Source organism: Calliopsis andreniformis, chromosome 4 (genome assembly GCF_051401765.1).
Source record: "Calliopsis andreniformis isolate RMS-2024a chromosome 4, iyCalAndr_principal, whole genome shotgun sequence".
Lineage (NCBI taxonomy): Eukaryota > Metazoa > Arthropoda > Insecta > Hymenoptera > Andrenidae > Calliopsis > Calliopsis andreniformis.
Window position 1 is genome coordinate 5243312 of NC_135065.1, and position 20833 is coordinate 5264144.

A 20833-nucleotide genomic window follows, 5' to 3' on the forward strand; every position below is an offset into this window, starting at 1 on the left:
GTAAAATTTCGTATCCTAAATAATCCTTACTTTTACAAATTGAAATACAAACAAATATAGAAAATTGAATAAATTTATTGAAATTTCTGTTTTCATACGTATACTTGTTTTTATATAAAAATTATATCTAACGTTATTTTTTACAAAATTCTTTCACAAATTATTTCTTTCTTGAGTTACATTTCTTATAAACATGATTTTCATTTTATCTTGAATTCTTTTCGTTCATCTTATCGACACAAATATTTGAGTCAGCATTTCATACATAAATGGAAGCTTTACAATTAGACGTTTACATTCATTTTACTTTATACACATATCTACAATACAATTAAAGCTAGATGTCAGTAATTATAAAATGGGTTTTACTAATTCGTATTTATCAAAAAGCTACAGCATGTCATAGAACATAAAGCGAGTCAATTTCATAGTCGCGTTTTTTAAAAGGCAGTGCTGTCGCTATTTTACTATACTATCTACAAAATAAATAATAGGGAGAAAATTTTTATTTTCGTACGTCAAATAAATCATTAAAAATTTTACGCTAGGAGAGCTGCCAATGCATCCAAAAATTTTGCTCTTTCTTCGGTTTTCAGTCTTATTACTAAAAATAAAAAGAAGTGATTATAAGAAAATAAACACTTTTGAAGATAAAATTGAAAGACTTAAATGAATCTTACTTGTAGTATCGAAGTAATCCGCTTCTATATAAGAATTTGTATTTTTAGCTGCTTGTTCAAAGGCTCTTCCAAACAGACTGTAATAAATTAATATTATTATAATCAAATATAGTTAAGATATTTTGTAGAACAAGTTAGTTAAGATAACTAGTGGAACAAGTACCTTCTTGGTTGGTCTTCACAAACCGGTGGTATACCAACGATGAGACACGTACCATCTTCTGGATTACATATCGAAGAGGCTACTAGTGGCCATTCTGGTGCTCGTCTGTTCTTTGAAGAGTCTACATAGGCCTTAAGGGTAAACTGTGCTAGCATTATTAACGGGTATGAATGTGCAAAGACATGATTATCGATACTTCCTTCTGGGATGATTATGTAAAGAAACGAACCAGCGCTTCTAATTTGTTTCATTTGTAAAAGACTCTGTGCAGTTTTGAAAACACTGCAAAGCATGAGTTTTGCTTTTTCTATGCCACTTTCTAAAATATCCTTTTTTGTGCGTGATAGGCAATCCAATGCATCCAAAAAACAACGTTGTGGTAACTTTTCTTTTGACTGTGAAATGAAAGTAATAAGACTATTATGTTGATAAATCTAGTACAGAAAAACAGATGAACGGTATCAACTTACAGAAGATTCCATTAATGCAAGCATAGCATAAACTACATCCGAGGCACAGTATTTAAACCTGTATCCATACTGAAGAGTAAAACTGGTCCCAATAATCGTGTCTACTCGATATTTCCCCGCTAATTTCTCAATCATTTGCCTAAATTCTTGTCTAAGTGCGAGATCCATTGCAGAAAATCGTTGTTTCGATTGAGCTAAAGGTAAACCCATTTCTGCTAAGAGTTCTTTCAATCGTTGTTCTCCTCTAACCGACCAAAGTCTTAACGATACTGCAGTCGGTACAGAATGCCTTAAACTGGCTTCTACAGTCCAATGTCGATACAATACGAGTAAAAGACTATATTTGATATGTAAGGAATTGAATTTTGAAAAGTATTTTTGTAGAAAATATTTTTAAAAAGAAAGGATACTCTTTGTCATAAGTAATTCTGAGGGTGCTATGTTGTTGCTGTTGCTGTTGCTGTCTGTCAATTTCGCCTCCTTGTTTATGAGTTAATCTAGATACATGAGCTTGAAGTGAACCTTCTTCAAGAACGCTCAACCTTGTCTCTACTTTATTAAGAATTGCTTGTTCAGTAAATCCAATAATAGCCCACCACACCATATCCAAATTGTCTTTAGACATATTCCATGCCATTTCAAAAACAAGCATTGCACTCTGAAAAACAAAGAGAAATTAATGAAAATTTGATTACTGTACACAATATAGGTGATGTTCTTGAAGTTACCACATTGATTTACTAATATAAAAATGTTCTTGACTCTACTTATTGCAGTTACTTTTGATATAATACATACTGATCTGCCATAATAGCTGTACTGTGTATAATTAAACAAAATAGTATCCCTTTTTTCAGCCCATTTTCTTCTTTCGGCTTTTCTAATGAGATCTTCTTCGTTTAATCTTCGCCTCTTCCTCTGCGAATCTTCATCTGAATTTTCATCCATATCATCTTCATCAGACTAAAACTCACAAAAGTGAATACCTTGCTCTTTGTGTTTTGTACTTTATATACAGAAACAAGTAAGAGATATTTACTGAATCGTCCCTGAAGACCTCGTTGTATTCTGGAATTTCATCATCCTCATCAGCCTTACCAAGTATACGTACTTGATCTTCCGAATATATATTACACAAATCATACGGCCTATGACTATCAAGTACATAAAATATCACAGATTCTGCAGGTTGCAGTAATTCCACCAAGTCTAATGTGCCACCACAATTTATAAAAATAACATTTTTTATCTACAAAAATAAAAATTAATTATTGAATACACTATAAAAACAAATATTTATATACGGGATATTTATATTCTTATCACCTCTTCACAGTTTTCTTCAAAGGCACGAACCATGTCCTGAATACCCTGGACAGGGATTAATGTGTATATCATGTTATCATTTTTAAATAATTGCTGCAGAATTCTACAAGCACAAATGGCATCAACATCAAAATTCACTAATAACAAACATCTCTGCAAAAGAAAAAAGAACAAAGTTACACAGCCATTTTTCCTATATAAAAAATAATTTTAATCTATGCTATAGTCTATATCTATAATTCACTGTGTCATTCATTAATTAACAACAAATATAAAACAACTTGGAGCATGTGTTTTTGTATATAAATACTGAAACTATTACAGGAAGTATGAATGAAGATTAATTAAAAAATACAATAATAGTTTAGGAAACAAATTTAGTGTAAGATAGTTCAATTGTTTAGATACATTATTTATAATATACGACTCTTTAACCTATATAAATAAATCAGGTTAACGAACTCTAGCAATGCAAGCACTCACATCATCTCTCACTAAACGATAGAAACCTCGTTCTAAGTTTTCCACGAACATGTTGCTATACTCTTCGGCATGGGAATGTGTTTTATATCTGTTTCACTTATTTTATTTCGTTTTACCTCCTATTAAATAATCCTAAACGATAACGTAACATTCGCGGGACAGAACATGCAACAGATGCACCCACAGAAAAGCGGGAAATGTACACAGCTGACAGTTACAACAGATCAACACGTTAAGTACAAAATAATTGCAATACATTATTACAAGGGCTTTAATAAAATTTCTACTTAATAGAAATATTAAATTAAAACATAAAATTTGTAATGTACGAGATGCTTCCATAAAATTGGATGAAAATTGTGCTTGAATTTGAATACAGTCAGTGCATCAAGAAAACAAAAGATGGGCTTTAACCGTAGATCTTTGTGTCGATTCAAAATTCAATTTTATGTCAATTATTCTGCAATATTTTCATAACATTTCGTAGTACTTACTTGTATAATTTATCTATATTCTTGAGACAGATTAATCAAATGTTAAAAACTTATAAACTTTTTCTGCACTTTTCAAATGTTTACTCTTAATGTGACAGATCTACGTTACATGTCGTTCATGACATTACGTAGTACACTGATGCTCGCAACGCTCTCGCGCGTTTGATGTTGCCTTGGTTCTTGGGAATACACGTGTTTCTACTAGCTTAAAAATGGCAGATACAGGTAATTGTTATTAATTTTATTTGTACGTTTATTATCGAATATAGTATTCGACTGTAGTTATTTATTTGGGTGAAGATTTTTCGTTTCTGTTATGGGAGTTGATAGAGATTCATGTCTTCTGTTACAAATATGGGTTAGATGTTTAACAATAAACACGTGTTTTTCGCTGACAAAAATCCCGATTGGAGATATTGTTTTAAGTACGATGTATCGCGGATATCGTGTACGCTCGTTTCCTGTTGGAATTAATTCTCCACTCGCGTACACGGTTACTATGTTCTGTTATTACAGTATCAGTGATTATAAACGATGGAAGTTGGTAGGTTAAGTTTCACTTTTATTGTGCAGATAAAATCAAGAAGAAGAATAAAAAGAAATCGCTTGGAGAAATTCAGGCAACAATGAAGTGCCAAGTCGAGCCTTCCAGTGATCCCATAAAACTGGAATACAAGGATTGGCCACTTTTATTTAAGGTAAGCTAATGTGAAAACAGTAAGGAATAATCTATTTAGTATGATTACAACTAAAAATGAATTAATATTGTTTCAGAATTTTGATAAAATGCTTACGCGTACAAAACATTTTACTCCGTTAACTAGTGGCTCGACACCATTGCATCGTACTTTATCAGAGTACGTGAAATCTGGATGCATTAATCTTGATAAACCATGCAATCCATCTTCGCATGAAGTCGTTGCTTGGATAAAAAGGATTTTAAAAGTAGAAAAGACTGGCCACTCTGGTACCTTGGATCCTAAGGTCTCTGGGTGCCTGATAGTGTGTATTGACAGAGCAACTAGATTAGCTAAGTCACAACAGTCTGCTGGAAAAGAATATGTTGCAGTTTTTAAGTTACATTCTGCTCCTGAAAGTTTGCAGAAGGTAATTGTAAATATATTCTACTTATATTTTACTTACAAAAAAATTGTTTAGAATTCTCAAGATATTTCGTCATTTTCGCATAAAAAAGACACCCTGTTCATTGAATTAGGATAAAATTAAGCTTATTTATTTTATACTTTAATGAAATTATGCATTAATGTTATGATGAAATGATGCAGGTAAATCAAGCATTGGAAAAATTACGTGGCGCGCTTTTTCAACGGCCTCCACTTATATCTGCAGTCAAGCGCCAGCTTCGTGTCAGAACAGTATACGATAGTTGGTTCCTTGATTATGATAATGAAAGAAACATGGGAGTGTTCAGGATTAGTTGTGAGGCTGGTTCTTACATTAGAACTATTTGCGTTCATCTTGGCCTCTTCTTAGGCACTGGTTGTCAAATGCAAGAGCTGCGTAGAAATCGTTCAGGTGTACAATCCGAGAATGATGGAATGGTCACCATGCATGACATACTTGATGCTCAGTGGTTATACGAAAATCACGGGGATGAATCTTATTTAAGAAGAGTAATTAAACCATTAGAAGCGCTTCTCGTGAATCATAAGAGAATTATCGTGAAGGACAGCGCGGTATGTATTTAGTATTTTTATTATATTTATTATTTGCACATGTTTATACACATAATTAAGAAAAAAAAAGACATTTATATTATGGTATATAATTATATTAATAGGTAAATGCTATTTGCTATGGAGCTAAAATTATGCTGCCAGGTATTCTGATGTACGATGATGGCATAGAACTGAACCAGGAAATTGTGATAGTAACAACTAAAGGCGAAGCTATAGCACTTGGTAAATAAATTTGCAAAGTAACATAGCAATGCCATACATTATTTAAAAATCTAAAAAATAAGAAGAGCAATTTATAATTACTATTTTATTATTCTAATTCTTAGCAGATTTTATTCATTCTTATGGAATAATTATACTTAAAATTTTATTATTCTAGCTATTGCATTGATGACATCTCCTACAATGGCAGCTTGTGATCATGGTGTAGCTGCAAAAATTAAACGAGTAATAATGGAACGAGATGCATATCCCAGGAAATGGGGTTTGGGACCAAAAGCATCTATAAAGAAGAGAATGATAATTGAAGGAAAGTTAGATAAACATGGAAAGCCAAATGAAAACACACCGGCTGATTGGTTATCAAGTTACACAGATTATTCTGCAACTAATATAAAGGTAGGCATTTCCTTCCCTTAATTTCCTATACATAATACATTTCTATAAAATGAGTTATTTAATATGTATTTTAAATAATTGACTAGACTGAAGAAAATGGCGTTACTGATGCTGCCACTAAAAAACGTAAGTGGGAGGATACGGCGCCTCAACCAGTGGATGTTACAGTAAAAGAAGAACATGTTGATGATCCAGAAACAGCCTCACCAAAGGAGAAAAAGAAAGAGAAAAAGGAAAAGAAGAAAAAGAAGAAGAAGGAAAAGACAGAATCTGAAGCTGATGAATCAACAATCGCGGAAACCGAAACGTCAACGATAGTAAGTAATGTTTAATATTTTTAAAATACGTAAATTATTAACTACTTCTATTTATAGGAAACGCCAGCAAAAGAAGAGAAAAAGAAAAAGAAGAAGAAGAAAGATAAAGATCAAGACCAAAGTCTGGATCAGAGTCAAGAGCAAGAAGCACCAGTTTCGAGTTGAAAATAATTTTAAACAGATATATCCTTGTTAAAGGAATACAATAATCTTTCCATAAAAAGCTCTTCAATATAAATGATTTTTTATATTTTATAATTCCTAATTTGTAAAAATAGCATTTAGCTCCTCCAATAAGTAATGCCCTCTGCATTAAATGTTAAAAAAATATTTTGCATGTTCTGTACAGCTGTACAGATCATCATGATTCTTGTCACTTGTTTAGTAATCTTTTAAGATTATGTTTCAAAACGTGCAGTAATACTATCACAAGTGATAACGTGAAGTAAATATTACCATTAGTGAAGTTTCATAAATTTTGCAAATATTAAAACTATATTGGTACGATTTTGTATCAAATGTACATAGAGAATTCTATTTGCAAATCACAAAAATATTTTGTAAGTGCACACAAATATTCCACTTTAATCTACTGTGTATTATATTGTATTTTACGTTCCTACAGACGTACAACAGTGTGCAGTATTTACACTCTGTATTACATAAACATTTTCATCTTTTTTACACTATCTCATTTTATTAGACGTGTATGTATATTTCGCACGTCTTCTGTCGGACAAAAAATTGTATAAGACCTAAACGTCAATCAAATAATAAAAAATACGTCTTTAATAAAACCATATATAACTATCTTTTATGGATTATCTGTATTGTATACTATTTTCCTTCCAGTGTAATCTATGGTTATCGTGTATGTTGGATATTTGTATGCGTACAAAGTTTTTTGAATACATTTTATTCTTTTGTAATAGATGTACAAATATTAAATAAAAAGATATTAATGCTTAAAGGTCCCTATGAATTAATCATAAATAGTAAAGTAGTATTTAAAATAATAACGAAGGTGCGTAAATTATTTTTATTTTAATTTAGAATTTTTGGATTCTTTAATGAAAGAAACAGAAAGTAAGCATAAAATTTACACGTTTTAAAAAATTACGACATGAATACAAATTAGAAAAAAGTGATAAAAAAATTCATTAATTAAAGGCGCTATTTTCGGGTACAGAGCATGAACACATGTATTTTAAAAAGATGTATATTTTTTAATATATTGCAAATGATATTTTAAGAAATAGTTATTTGAATACAACTGTATCCAGCATAGCTCCCAAACACTGAACAATATTCGTAGACATAAGTGTGTCTACCTTCTCTTCTAAATGCCGTTTAGGATCTTGCTTACCCACGTTCTTTATAGCTAATTGTTCGGGTGTCATTTTCTCTTCATCTTCCAAAGCCTACGAAATTCATTTGTTATTACATTTGCTCGGAAAGCTGATGTTATTTTTAAAAAATGTTTGCACACTTTACCTTATTATAATTCTTGGCGAGTTCAAGCATTTCAGATACAATATTTTCATTCAGTCTACTATGTTCTGAATATTCTGCAAGTGTAAGACCATCCATCCACGTCTTTTTGTGTAGATTTAGTAGCATTTTTTGTTCTAATTCATTTTTCCGATAGTTAATGCTAATGCTATAATAATGACGATTTAAACCATGGATTAAAGCTTGAACAGATGGCTTCTGTAGATGACCTAAATTGGATGTAGTCTGACGGGGTTCTTGTCCCAAAACCTACAATTTTATGAATGATGTCTACAGATATATGTTAAAAATAAAAGTAACAATTATTTTACACAAATGCTTACCATCATGTTTGGATTAATTAATCTAAATGCATCAATAACAACTTTTCCTTTTACAGACTGTATGGGATCAATAACTACAGCCACTGCTCTTTCACTGAGAGCTTCAAATGATTGCTGAGTGTTAATATCCACTCCAGAAAGCCAGCAGCCAAATCCAGGATGAGAGTGGTACCATCCAACTACCATTTCTGGCCTACCAGTCTGTTTAAGCATATCTAACATTTTTGCTTGAAATACCGGATCGACAGCCTCCACACTAACTCCCTAAGAGTGGAAAGATGGTATGATATAGACACAATTATTTTAATAATTAGTAAAATATAAGAAAACAGTATATTATGGAATAATAAAAAACTTTTGTTCTTACTGTTCCTGTTTGAGGCATAGCAAATACATCAATAACACGAACAGTATAGTCATCAACAAATTCTCCAAGCATCAAACCCATCACTTCCATCGGTACACCTGCACGTCCATGTTTAAGCATTTTTAAAAGTGCCAGTGATGATATATATACCTGATAACATACAAAATAATTTATAGATAAATGTTAACTATTATACTGATGTATAATCATTTTTTTTGCCTCATCATTTTTTGTAAAGGCACCAACTTTTCTAATTGGTTGATGATTCAAAATTTTCTAGTTTTTATAAAAGCAAGATTTTTACACATTAATAATCTTATAAAATCAGAGAAATCTGACCTGTTCTGCGGTGTCAACAGCCGGAGCATCTGAAGATGGAGGTCCCTGATTCAGACCTGGCATACCTCCGCCTAATCTCAAGAGCCGATCCATATTTTTCTATTTTATATTTTTTGGACGATTCTAAAAATATTGCACGTAGATTTCAGCATTAATTAAATACAGAAAATATACTGATTATCAAAGCGTCAATTCATGTTTAACAGCCTTCGTTGAGGTTAAGTTCATTAATAGTATATTAAAATTGAATTTTATCATTTTAAATCGCGCAGAGCATATTATTTTATTACTCACTTATTATGTTAAACCACAAATAGAAAATACTACAACTTCTCGTTCATTCGTAGTATTAAACAAATATTCTTTCTATAAGCAACCTCACTGACTTACTGACAACTCTCAAATGTGCATACTCACGAGCGCAGCCTATTGGGGGTGAATAGCGTTTATAGAATCTGTATGTGCAAAATTGACGTGCATAGAAACAATGAAGGATAATGTAGAACATACAGTACTCCCGGCGAAACTGGGAGGAGGACCCCATAATTTAGGTATATTTTGAGAATTATTATGGTTATTGTATTTATTAAAAAAATTAATGTATGAAATTAACAATAACTTTGCTGTAATTTCTTAATCAAGTAAGGTTATGTTTTCCAACCTCTTTTGTCATATTGAAAATACTAAAATTGAAACAATTTTGAATGACTTCATTCTTAATATTTCACTGGAATGAGCTTTTTCTGTTGCATTATTTTGGATAGGGTACGCGACTAATCATTTTCATACAACAGAATCTGAAAATCAATATTGATACATTTATATACCATGTAGCTGCATTTTATAGGTGATCCAAATGATAAATCTTTAAGAAAAGTAGAAAAAGAAGTACTTATACCACAAAAGATGAGGGACAAAGCAAGGACAGAAAAATGCAGTGAAGTGGTTAAAGGTAATTATAATATATTTCAAAAATATTGTTACATGTTTTTAAATATATTATATAATATCTTCATATGTTCACTTCCTAGAGTTTTCAGATTGTTGTAAAAAAAATCGATACTTAATGGTTATTAGATGCCGTGGAGAAAATTCATCATTAAGAGAATGTTTAGGATACTGGTTTAATAATGAAAAGTTTAAAGAAGAATGTACACAAGAATATTTACATGAGAGATCAGAATATCGAAGGACTGGTATACCTGTAAGACGCAAAACAGATAAAATAAGATCTTTCTGAGTATTTAAGTTACTATTAACAGACAATAGAATAGAAATGTGTTATATATTTTACAAATTATAAACAACGTATCATAGCCTTTTGTAGTATTATCTTTTTGCTTGTTAAAAATATTTCCTGATTACAAAGATAATAAAACAATAAGGTATAAAAGTATCTAGAAGTATCAGACTTTAAGTTATAATGTATATGCATTCATTTACAAATTTAATAAATATGTTAAACATTAACATGAATCATCGTCCTCCTCTTCTACATCTCTATTGTGCTTAGGATTCCATCTTCTCCATAGTACTTCTCTTATAGAAAATTCTGATAGAACATCCACTGTAAGGGAGCTAGAAATTTGTGACACTGAAGATGGCCATAAAACTTGAGCAAATAGTATCTCCTAAATTCAGAATAAAAAATAGAACTTAACATATTTCATTTAGAAGAAAGAAAGTTAAATACAAATTATAACTTATAAGTTACCTTTGCAGCAGTCTCTGACAATCTCTCTAGTCCTAATAAACTGTTCCATGTTGATTTATGCATAGACTTATTCTGATCTCTAATTAATGAGTCTCCATCCAAAACATCTATTAATACAATATATGATGCATGATAGAATGGTGGACCTTGTTTATACAACACTAGAATATTGAAAAACATTTATTTATAGTTGCAAATTATTTAAAACATTAGTACCATATCTGCAGGTGTCCTGTACTTCATTATGGACAACTTTTACACTCTTGGAGAAGCTGAAGTTATTTGCTTCATTAAAACTTGATAAGCAATGACAATACACAACTTGACTTGAAATAATAGAAAGCCATTCAAAATTAATTGGAAGGTGTTAAAAGTGAAACCCACAGATAAAGTATTAAATTGGAAATGAAAAAGAAAATAATACTAACAAAAATCTCCACCATATTTGAGTCCAGGTTTTACTACCCACCCTTTGCTTCGAAAATAATGATATACAACGTATTTCTGTATAAAATTTTTATCAGCTTTACAAAAGAAATGCCAAGCACTATCAATATCTAATAAATTACCATCAAAGTCTACTAGATTTAAGCAACCTAAACCATATAAAAGAAAAAATGTTTCTTCAAATGTAAGGTGAAGTGTTTCCTGAACTGGAAAACTCTCACATTCAATTTTAGGTTTTATTTCTTTCAAATAATTCTCAGTTTCTGAATCACTGTCTGGTAAGACAAGTAATTTGGTTTGACTACTTGTATCATTGTTAACAAAACATACATCATCTTCTTTAAAAGTAATATCTTCAAAGCAATAAGGCTGTTCCCTTTCTATACTTTTAACAGATTCTTTTTCACTATTTTTAATATCATCAAATTGTTCATCAGTACTGTCATTCATAACAACATAAAGATCATCCTCCTTTGATGAATCAAGAGTTATTTCATTGCTTGTTACATCTGTATCAGTTTTCTGAGTTTTTCTTTCTTTCTTGGAAGAAACAGGATTAGCATCTATTTCAATTATATCTGCCATATTTTCACTTTCTGAACTATTCGAAGGCTTTCCATTATCTTCAAAAACTTTTAGTGGAGGAAGTCTATCTTTGTTTTCTTCTAAATTCAGTTGCTTGCTACTGTTAGGTTCCACACTAAGTTCATGAAATTGTTTTAACCATTCTTGCCTACGAGACCACTGTCTGTTTCTTATAATTGGTGGTGCTCCATAGCGTGCTTTTCCAAACGAGGGAAATCCACGTGATAATGAACCTTTACCAAAAAAACCCTAAATGAACAAAATTACAGATAAAAACAGTAATAAAGATGTAAACTATGCACAGAAGATATTTATTAGTCATTATTACCATAGAATGTACTGCAGTTACTTCATTTGGTTCAATAATGCATGATCCTAATTCTGTTAGATGTGCTGTATAAGTTACCCATTCATTTTTATCACCTAATACGATTGGAAATGGTAATTGCTCCTTTAATTTTACACGACGTTTTTTCTTTGGTTCACGTAAATTCATATTAGTGTAATATTATTATATAGCACAGAAATATATAATGCGTATTAATGTCTCAAAAAATATTTATGTCACTCTGTTTTTCAGTTAAAATTTTCTTTAAATTATTAATTAAAGAATAAACTTCACAAATTTTTGTATAAATGCAATTATAAGAAAGCTTTTTTAATTGTAATAATTTTTCGTCTTATGTCAACAAGTTTCCATTTTCATGAAACACGTAATACAAGTTTTATTGTATTTCAGGATAATACAAATACTTTTTTAATTGCTCTACTCAAAAGTTGAAATACAAGAGGAAATCACTGTCAACACCAATTAGCGTACATGGATGGTATGTATAGGTTAATATTACTTTTGAAGTTTGCGCGTTTTAGAGGTTACGTTGAAATTTTATATTTTTAAATCATACAAGTAGTAGTTATCTTCCGTATCTAAGAAAATTTGTTAACATGTTTAATGATAACGTTTGTTGATGTAATTTCTTTACAAAAAAAGTTTATTTTGAGTCTGAAATTTTAGAGTAAACGAACTTAATCGCGGAAACACTTTTACATATGCATATTTAATTCTTTAAAAATATATAAATCCTTTATTTAACAACATATTTATTAAATGGTAAAAATTTTATCAATCAACAAGTGTGACAGTAAAAACATATTTTTTCTTAAATACATTCTGTACAGTTATATAAAACTGGTGCATAATATCGTTAAATATTGAAATAAAACATAAAAAGACAAGTTTTTATTGATTTAATTCGTCTTTAACACAGTCCTTACTTCTTCCTTAATTTAAAGCAATTTTCAACATTTTATTAATATCTGTTATTTTTTCTCTTGGCTTCCCTAATTCTTGTCCTCTTTCACATTCTGCTTTATCAATTTTTTTCCAATTGTTATATGATACTATAGGAATATTTTTCTCATCAAGAATTTTTCGTAGACCTAGAGAGCCTGATTTATTTTCCACAATCAATAGTTCATTATGTACTAATTTTCCAACTTGAAATGCATTTGTCATTGTTGATAGTATAACTCCTACAGGACCAGTTGCTACCCAACCAGCAGCATAAAGATTATCTTCAACTTTGCCATCTACATTTTTAATACGACCTTTTTTTATATCAAATGGTATTGATACATCTATTTGAGTAGACTTATAACCAATGCTACGAAATGCTAGACCACATGGAATATCTTCGTATGATCCAGTAGGCACTGCAACCTGTTTAGAGAAATCACTACCATCAAGTTGATTTATTGACAATTTAACACCCTTTACGTTATTAGAACCCAAAAATTCTATAGGACTTCTTAAAAATATTGGATGCAGTTCTTTTGCGTTTGTTTGTATGTCAGCAGGTGTTTCTTCTAAAGACTTTAGCATTAGTTCAGTCAATCTCTTTCGAGGCCTTGGTAAAGTGCTAACTATTTCTTTTACATTTACAAAATCGTTTGTGCACCAGTAAGTTTTACAACCATCTAATTTTAATATTTCACGTAACTCAGCGATTGTGAAAGCAGCTTGCAATGGACCTCTTCTTCCTATTAACGATACTTTGCGTACTCTACTTCGTGACAATTGTTCTAAGGCAAATGATGTTATATCAGTATTCTAGAACAATACAAAGCATATTAAAATCGTATGCATTAAAAAGTATTCTCTGTAAGTTATGAAACATACTTTCAATTTGTTTACTGGTGTTAATAAAATTCTTGCAATGTCTATAGCGACATTACCCTGTCCTAATATAACTGCTTCTTCTACATCCAAATTTATGTTTAAATTACTGTCTGCTGGTACTCCATTATACCAACCCACAAAACGTCGTCCTGATATTACATTATTTAAATTTTCTCCTGGAATTCCGAGCAGTCTATCTTCTTCTGCACCATACGTCTAAAACATTAGTTCATTGCCAATATAAATTATTATATTAAGCAATTAGAAATAAATTTCTTCTATGCGTACCAATAAAACTGCATGGTAAATTTCTTGTAACTGTTTTATGGTAACATCTTTTCCTACATTTACGTTTCCTATAAATTGAAAACGCGGATTAGATGCAGTTTTCTCAAAAGTATGAATAACATTTTTGACTTCTGGGTGATCTGGAGCTACACCAAAACGTACTAAACCAAATGGTACTGGTAATTTTTCCAAAATGTCCACATTTACATCACTGGAACTCTGTGTCAAATTATTATATTATAATAGTATTTTCTCTGTATAAAAGTTTCTACACACCTTTAATATCTGTTGAGCAGCATAAAATCCTGCTGGTCCTGCGCCAACAATACAAACTTTTGGCTTAATATGCTTAGTTGAAAACAGGCGAACATAACTACAAATTGTATCAAGTTTCATAGTAGTAATTCGTTTTAATCTAAAAGAATATGTTAGAACATGAAATTACTTCTCATTTATTGCTTATAAATAAAATTAACAAATTTTTAAGAAGGCAGCCAAGGTCTTTCTTAGATACATGTAAGAAACAATCTTTTTGTAAGAAAGTAATTTATTTAAAATAAATTAATATACATATACAAATGCTATTGTGTAATATCAACCTACTTATACGAGAATGAGTGTACAAAGAAGAGATATACCATTTAGAAATGTACAATTATTTATTTTTCTAAAGACATTGGTACAACTTTGGCTGTTTATAAAATACACAAATATCATGTGTTACTTTCTTTGTTGAACTTATCTCTTTCAAGTGTATTGAAAATGTAATGAACGTATGATTTAATAACCCAATGGTTAACATCCACTATTGTGAGGAATAAATCACATTCTAGAAAAAGATGAATGTGAAACATAATATCAGAGAAATATATTTGAAAGATAATAATTACTTCTTACCATATAAAAATGATGCAGGAATTATTCCAAAAATAGCTTTTCCTTTTCTTTGAGCATCACAAGAAGTTGCATTAATATCAAGTAAGTGTTTTACTATTTTAAGATTGTAATTATAATGTTCTAAAATAATTATTGATCCCATATCATTACAAAGTTTCAGTTTCAGACAATTAAAAGCATAGCTCAGGAGATAAAAAAGTCCCACATTAAGATGTGTAAGTAATGAATAACCGATTAAAACCAAAGTTTCTCCACTATTAAGATTTATCAATGCATCATAAATTTGAGTAATTATTGCATAACTATCATAACTGTCCGTGTAATGGAAGATTAATGTTTTATATTCTGATTGTGTAAGAGTTTCATTTGTTAATGTATTTATACTTTCTGTGGTTGGAAATTGCATTTTATATCCTATGTTAGCAAGAATGTTATCAACGCCATTTTGTATTTTTAAAATACTTTCACTGCAAAATCTTGAATTGTATACTTTCTGAAATGGTTTTCCACAAGAAATTTCTAGATCTTCTGGCAATTGCTTGCACTTGAACTACAAAGGGAAGAAATTGCATATAATAAAATTTTAATTTCATAAAGGGAAGATAAAAGTAAATAACAGTGGAAAACTATAAAACATATCTTACTTTTACAAATTCATCAGATGGTATACCAATTTTTATTTTGTTAGAATCATTGAAGAAACCTTGCAGTCGATCCCATGGAGTTAAATGTTGTCGCTTACAACGTTCATTATAAGAACCCTGTAATGCCCTTTTACATAAATTAATACTGTTAGTTCCCTCCAATACAAGTTTTCCTACAATTTCTCCAGATGTTAATTTATGTAAATTATAGTCTTTTATATATTTATCAGCAACCATCCGTTGAATCTCTTTTATATCACGAGATACTTTAGTATCACCTGATTTAAATGCAAGGATATTATTCATTATGACTAGACATTGTTGGGATTTAAAAAATTCATTGCACTCTATAATCTTTTCTATAAATGCACATGGAATATCTTCTTTACTGAACATTGCTTGCTTAGGCTCATGTTCATAGTATTCTCTAAATGTATTTAAGTATGCAGAAGCAAATGTTGGCCCCTTAAAGTCTGTACAGACTACATACATTTCTGAATTTCCTTCTTTACTTGTTGCTGGCTTAATTATACAGACTTGATTAAAACAGCAAGATAATAAATAAATCAAACATACTGTACGACATTCAAAAATAGTAAAAATTTTTAATACAAAGCTACCTCCAGTATTTAAAAGATGTAATGCTGCTATAGTTTCACAAAAGTGTAACTGTCCTACAATAGTTTCTTGTTCTCCTGGAACATCTGAACAGTCTATACTACCATCAGCGGTAATTAAAAATATTTCATTATGTGGTTTAGATGATTCAATAAGTTTATCCAAATTGCTTAAATTCATAAGATTTCCAGTATTATCTTCTCCAAAACACCAATGACTCAAAGTATATCTTATAAATCTATCATCATCAATCATTACAGAAGGTGAATTACCTTCATAGTATGGATTTAATGTTGTAGCAATCCAATCCCATTCAATGTTAGGTATATTTGTTTGTATCCAATGATTTAAAGATACAACAAAAGCTCCAGGTGCTTCACATAAGTGAATGGACTTAAAGCGTTTACTACAGTTGTGAATATAATTCATTGGTACTAGAGGAAAGGATGATACTATTTCATAGAACTTACACCATGCTTGGGTTAAAAATTCTGGTTGAATGTCTTTTCTTAAACGATTCATAACATCTTTTGCACTGTTTCTTTGTTTTGTATGAATTTGCCATTCATCAAGATCATAATTATTTAAACAGTTCTTAACACTATTCAGTTCATTCTTTAAGGTCTGCAATCTATCGATTGTCCATAAACTATCTTTGAACATTTCTTTTGGTTCAGGCAATGTATAACATTCATTATTTGTAATGACAAAACGCTTTTTGAATAAATTATTTACATGCACATTATATGCTTGTTTTCTATCATTAGAAAGATTCTTAGTTGTAGCCAGTCTTTCTGTGTTTTTCAAAAGGTGTTCATTTGGTTCCATCGTTTTCTATGTCATTTGCTCAGTTTTAACTGTATAAATAAAAGAAATTTTTGTACGATTAAATGCAGTATAATGACATATTTCTAATACAGTTACAAAATAAAATATATTCAAGTAGTTGTAATTAAAATGATGAATATTATATGTTGAATCTTTTTTAGATGAAATGAAAACGGCGAACGGGATTTCTATAAGGTTAGATTTTTTATTCCCTCGGCTGACTTCTTTCTTTTCAATATATACAATTATTCCTCACCTTTTCCCAATATAATAATAGAATGTTTTTATTATTTAATTTCATAAAACCATAAAGACACTATACCATATGCAAGTGTAATGTGTCACAAATCCATTTGAACCAATTTGAATGTTTTATTGCACAATGTCACAGATTCAGTGATATATTCAAGAAAGTAAATATATAGATTTATAATATACATTAAAAAGCATTACTTAAAACATGTAATTGTTTATAAATAATCATAATACGATCATATTACGTGAATCTAAACATAAAAATTATACAATGATTTATATCATATAGACGTTTGAGTTAAAATATAAGTCAGTTTTACATGCAGTAAAAAATTGATAAAACTTGCTGAACAATATAAATATACAAGGGTATATAAAACATTCATAAAAAATGATCATTCGTAACTTTCTTTAATAAGTAATATCAAAATTTTATATATACACACATACTTTGTGTATTATGTATGTATTTTTCAAATATTATACTCATTTAGATAGTATTTAAATTTATTTTAAATGAATCTTTTCAATAAAAGTAAGGACAAATTTGAATTTATGAACATTTTTTGTACTGCCATTATTGCCGATTTCGTGAAGCGTATATATTCAAATTGCGCGCGCTGTTATTTCGTTTATGGTTTATGGTTTTATGGCTTTTGAGGTCATACGCATCTATGTATATCTCTCTCTTTTCGTGACCAACGTGTCTAATCCTGTATTTGGCGGTTCCTGACGGTTCCTGAGCATTCATAAAGGTATAAATGTTTTAAATTTGAATGTATTATTAGGTATTTAATACAAAATTTACTTTAATTCAATGAATAATAGATACTAGTTTAATTCAACACTTTAATTCAATAGTTTGAACGAATGATAGGTACTAGTTTAAGGAATTTATATTTCTCATTCTTCAATTGTTCAAAACCTTCTTCGCAATTTAGCACAACTGTGTTGCCTATTTAATATTATTAACAGTAATAGAGAAAATTAATCATAAATTTTAGTATTAACAATATAGAGCGTAAAATACAAAATTTTAGATCAATTATATAAATCTATATGTGTATTAATATTTTCTTTCATATTAATATATTGAAATAGATTTAATGAATTTCGAATATCATATTCATTTTCAAATATTATATTATACATATTTTTTAAAATATTGCATTTTTTTATATAATTGGGACAGAAACTAGTCAATCGGAAATATCACTGAAAGTATAATGGCGCTAAAATTTAAATTTCTGTTTTGAAATTTTCGCAAAAATTAATAACATTTATTGATTTATGATGATCTTTGTAGACTATAGTTATATGTGTTTAATGTTTCTTAAGCGAAATATAGTTAGTATTATATGTAATATTATATAGCTTTTATTAAATTTTATATTTTAAGTAGGTTGGGTGATGAGCAAACGAGATTCGATACTATCGAAACGCCAACGATATTCTTGGCATTCTCGAAGATGCGCGCGCAGTCCACTTCAAATGGCGGACGTTGGAATGTGATGCTCGTCGCAAAGGTAAGTTTTTTACTATTTTCTTCAATATTATCACAGAACTTATTAAATTTTGGTACTTTTCTGAAACACATAAGATACTCTCGTGTTATTACATAATAAAATTCTATATATCTTGTAATATACGTTCAAATGTCATGAAACATTGGAGTCTAACTTTCAAATAATAGAAACGTTAATGTCTAGATTTACGAACAACATTGAAAATTTCTACGCAGTAAATTATAAGCGAACTAGTTTATGAGACGTTTGTTTTGAAACATTTTTATGTTTTTATTGTCTTCGGTTGGGATTAGGGCTTTGTATTTTCAAAGCAATATAAATTACAGTGGTAACAGGCATTCCCCCACCTAACGACCATTGTGCTGACTGTCGAAATGGAAAAAGGGTCATTTATGTGGTAGACTTTGGGGAGATAAGTTGTTTCGAGAGTTTCGCGAATATTACGGTAAACATATTTCACTTACTAACATTTAATATTCCTGACTCTTACTAGCAGAGCTATCTATTCTTTAATTCTATTTCTATTTAACATTAAAATACTATTTTAGTATTTTATAATTAAATTTAAAATCTTTTTTTATAATACATTACGAGTTTTAAGTTATAATACATTACGTAGTATATTGGAACTTATTTCAATGTATTGATTTTAAATTTGGTTTTCGTCTCTGTTACAGATTTTTTTATCATAATTAATTTGAAGGGAACTGACCTTGGTACTATCCCCACAATGTTATGATGATTAATAAATTAGTTCAACAACTAATTAATCAATTTGCAAGGAAATCTGGTAAAATTTAAATTTATTATAATAATAAGTAGTTAATTTTATTTGCAAATGTGAAGTTTTATATTTTTGTGGAATCATTACACGTCGTAATATGTTGTGCAATTTTCATATTGTTTTAATCAAAAATTAAAGCATATTATTTTGTTTCGGTTACATCATCTTTACAATAATTTAATAATTTAAAATAATGATCAATTCATTTTAGTAAAACATACAAATCAATTATACTCCATTACATTTTGGTTAGTTTTATTTTCCCAGAATTATTAGTATTGTAGGTGATTAGATTAATTTATATGTATTTATAAAACTAACTATATTGCAATCACATGTAGTTTTTAACGATAGCTTAAATAAAAGTTGATTATGTTACACGAGCAAGATTGTTCCAGGCAAATTTGTTTTTAATATGGGAATATAATATTAAGAAATTGTTTTTCTACCGTATCTTTCAGTACTGTATAACATTTTTTCAGCTATTTTGTGACCGCGCGCAATGCGGTTGTAGAGTCAGTGTTTGCTGCGTAAATGTGTATTTTTTGTTCGTTAGTTTATAGTTTATAATCTGTTTATATATAATATACAGGTGGACACTAGAATAGTGTCTTTTGTTTTATGATTGATTTTAGAATTTCGAATTTTCTGATGCGCGATAGTAGAGTCAGTGTTGTTTCACGAGCTAATAACTTCAGTTACGATAGTAGATTTTTATTTTTAATTTTTTATTTGTTGAAAAATGTTGTTATATCGGTAATTAGAGTCAGTGAAGGGGGGTTCCTGTGTTGGCGTGTTCAGGTGCTGGAACGAGAAGAATAATGTAAGTATCGTTTTATTTCAATGTATTGAATTTATAAATTAAAATTGAAACAGAACAGATTTTTAAATTTCAATTCTAAAAGTATATTTATTGCTTCCAATTTGATTAATTTTTAAGTGCTTTTATTAAAACTTTTATTACTTGTGTATATTGCTATCATTTAAAAAACAGATAGTGTAATATATTTTTCTTTTTTTTTAAGGTCTTGTAGATACTTTGGAGAAATTTGTTGTACTGCATTCATCTTGAGAGTATTTAGGTAAGATGCATATTTTCTAATTCTTTTGATTATTTACCATGAATTGTTATTTGTTGCATTTTTATTTTTTGATAATTAAGTAACCACGGGTACAAGTTGTGCTTATGAATAATGATACCTCTTTTTATATATTTTTTAGAATATATAAAATAGAATATAGTCTTTTTTTTTTTAGAATTGCATTCTTGTTGTAT

The 20833-nt window shown here is 29.5% G+C and overlaps 6 protein-coding genes across 9 annotated transcripts; 2 read left to right on the forward strand and 4 right to left on the reverse strand.

Annotated features, from left to right (window-relative positions):
* Positions 1-85: 85 nt before the first annotated feature.
* Cdc45 (cell division cycle protein 45) lies at positions 86-3283 on the reverse strand. The gene is made up of 9 exons (XM_076377099.1): positions 3123-3283; positions 2640-2792; positions 2353-2562; positions 2112-2276; positions 1724-1971; positions 1314-1650; positions 844-1238; positions 681-757; positions 86-604 (listed from the first exon to the last, which is right to left on the reverse strand). Exons 1-9 carry the CDS (start codon positions 3171-3173, stop codon positions 540-542), a joined length of 1701 nt encoding a protein of 566 aa, XP_076233214.1. The 5' UTR covers positions 3174-3283; the 3' UTR covers positions 86-539.
* Positions 3284-3763: 480 nt separating this feature from the next.
* On the forward strand, positions 3764-7047 carry Nop60b (dyskerin pseudouridine synthase 1 Nop60B). The gene is made up of 8 exons (XM_076377092.1): positions 3764-3841; positions 4190-4314; positions 4391-4723; positions 4903-5313; positions 5418-5538; positions 5696-5934; positions 6021-6251; positions 6309-7047. Exons 1-8 carry the CDS (start codon positions 3829-3831, stop codon positions 6414-6416), a joined length of 1581 nt encoding a protein of 526 aa, XP_076233207.1. The 5' UTR covers positions 3764-3828; the 3' UTR covers positions 6417-7047.
* Positions 7048-7454: 407 nt separating this feature from the next.
* Rpn11 (regulatory particle non-ATPase 11) lies at positions 7455-9219 on the reverse strand. The gene is made up of 6 exons (XM_076377096.1): positions 9087-9219; positions 8793-8915; positions 8454-8603; positions 8087-8350; positions 7746-8012; positions 7455-7672 (listed from the first exon to the last, which is right to left on the reverse strand). The coding sequence occupies exons 2-6, from the start codon at positions 8883-8885 to the stop codon at positions 7511-7513; spliced, it is 936 nt and encodes a 311-aa protein (XP_076233211.1). The 5' UTR covers positions 8886-8915; positions 9087-9219; the 3' UTR covers positions 7455-7510.
* On the forward strand, positions 9206-10268 carry LOC143178435 (COX assembly mitochondrial protein homolog). The gene is made up of 3 exons (XM_076377097.1): positions 9206-9343; positions 9640-9744; positions 9824-10268. Exons 1-3 carry the CDS (start codon positions 9280-9282, stop codon positions 10030-10032), a joined length of 378 nt encoding a protein of 125 aa, XP_076233212.1. The 5' UTR covers positions 9206-9279; the 3' UTR covers positions 10033-10268.
* On the reverse strand, positions 10256-12628 carry Tsen2 (tRNA splicing endonuclease subunit 2). The gene is made up of 4 exons (XM_076377095.1): positions 11867-12628; positions 10935-11787; positions 10507-10667; positions 10256-10423 (listed from the first exon to the last, which is right to left on the reverse strand). Exons 1-4 carry the CDS (start codon positions 12032-12034, stop codon positions 10259-10261), a joined length of 1347 nt encoding a protein of 448 aa, XP_076233210.1. The 5' UTR covers positions 12035-12628; the 3' UTR covers positions 10256-10258.
* Positions 12629-12770: 142 nt separating this feature from the next.
* Positions 12771-17366, reverse strand: LOC143178429 (NADPH:adrenodoxin oxidoreductase, mitochondrial-like). 4 transcript variants are annotated; one of them, XM_076377091.1, is made up of 5 exons: positions 17249-17339; positions 14282-14420; positions 14006-14224; positions 13774-13933; positions 12771-13620 (listed from the first exon to the last, which is right to left on the reverse strand). In XM_076377091.1, exons 2-5 carry the CDS (start codon positions 14399-14401, stop codon positions 12821-12823), a joined length of 1299 nt encoding a protein of 432 aa, XP_076233206.1. In that variant the 5' UTR covers positions 14402-14420; positions 17249-17339; the 3' UTR covers positions 12771-12820. The 4 variants fall into 4 exon arrangements, with proteins under 4 accessions (XP_076233206.1, XP_076233204.1, XP_076233205.1 ...); XM_076377089.1 differs by having other exon boundaries at positions 12771-13648; positions 13718-13933; XM_076377090.1 differs by lacking the exon at positions 17249-17339 and adding an exon at positions 14903-14928 and having other exon boundaries at positions 12771-13648; positions 13718-13933.
* Between the last annotated feature and the right edge of the window lie 3467 nt (positions 17367-20833).

Coding starts and splice junctions, on each gene's coding strand:
- Cdc45 (XM_076377099.1), bottom strand. CDS start 3,173: ATGTTCGTGGAAAACTTAGAACGAGGTTTCTATCGTTTAGTGAGAGAT. Junction 2,563..2,639: donor TTGAAGAAAACTGTGAAGAG/GTGATAAGAATA, acceptor TTATTTTTGTAG/ATAAAAAATGTTATTTTTAT. Junction 1,972..2,111: donor ACAGCTATTATGGCAGATCA/GTATGTATTATA, acceptor TTTGTTTTTCAG/AGTGCAATGCTTGTTTTTGA.
- Nop60b (XM_076377092.1), top strand. Junction 4,724..4,902: donor CTCCTGAAAGTTTGCAGAAG/GTAATTGTAAAT, acceptor GAAATGATGCAG/GTAAATCAAGCATTGGAAAA. Junction 5,314..5,417: donor TTATCGTGAAGGACAGCGCG/GTATGTATTTAG, acceptor TTATATTAATAG/GTAAATGCTATTTGCTATGG.
- Rpn11 (XM_076377096.1), bottom strand. CDS start 8,885: ATGGATCGGCTCTTGAGATTAGGCGGAGGTATGCCAGGTCTGAATCAG. Junction 8,351..8,453: donor CTATGCCTCAAACAGGAACA/GTAAGAACAAAA, acceptor TTCCACTCTTAG/GGAGTTAGTGTGGAGGCTGT. Junction 8,013..8,086: donor TAATTAATCCAAACATGATG/GTAAGCATTTGT, acceptor ATAAAATTGTAG/GTTTTGGGACAAGAACCCCG.
- LOC143178435 (XM_076377097.1), top strand. CDS start 9,280: ATGAAGGATAATGTAGAACATACAGTACTCCCGGCGAAACTGGGAGGA. Junction 9,344..9,639: donor AGGAGGACCCCATAATTTAG/GTATATTTTGAG, acceptor TGCATTTTATAG/GTGATCCAAATGATAAATCT. Junction 9,745..9,823: donor ATGCAGTGAAGTGGTTAAAG/GTAATTATAATA, acceptor TTCACTTCCTAG/AGTTTTCAGATTGTTGTAAA.
- Tsen2 (XM_076377095.1), bottom strand. CDS start 12,034: ATGAATTTACGTGAACCAAAGAAAAAACGTCGTGTAAAATTAAAGGAG. Junction 11,788..11,866: donor TAACTGCAGTACATTCTATG/GTAATAATGACT, acceptor TTGTTCATTTAG/GGTTTTTTTGGTAAAGGTTC. Junction 10,668..10,934: donor CAAATATGGTGGAGATTTTT/GTTAGTATTATT, acceptor TCAATATTCTAG/TGTTGTATAAACAAGGTCCA.
- LOC143178429 (XM_076377088.1), bottom strand. CDS start 16,992: ATGGAACCAAATGAACACCTTTTGAAAAACACAGAAAGACTGGCTACA. Junction 15,453..15,546: donor CATCTGATGAATTTGTAAAA/GTAAGATATGTT, acceptor TTCCCTTTGTAG/TTCAAGTGCAAGCAATTGCC. Junction 14,835..14,902: donor TCCTGCATCATTTTTATATG/GTAAGAAGTAAT, acceptor ATCTTTTTCTAG/AATGTGATTTATTCCTCACA.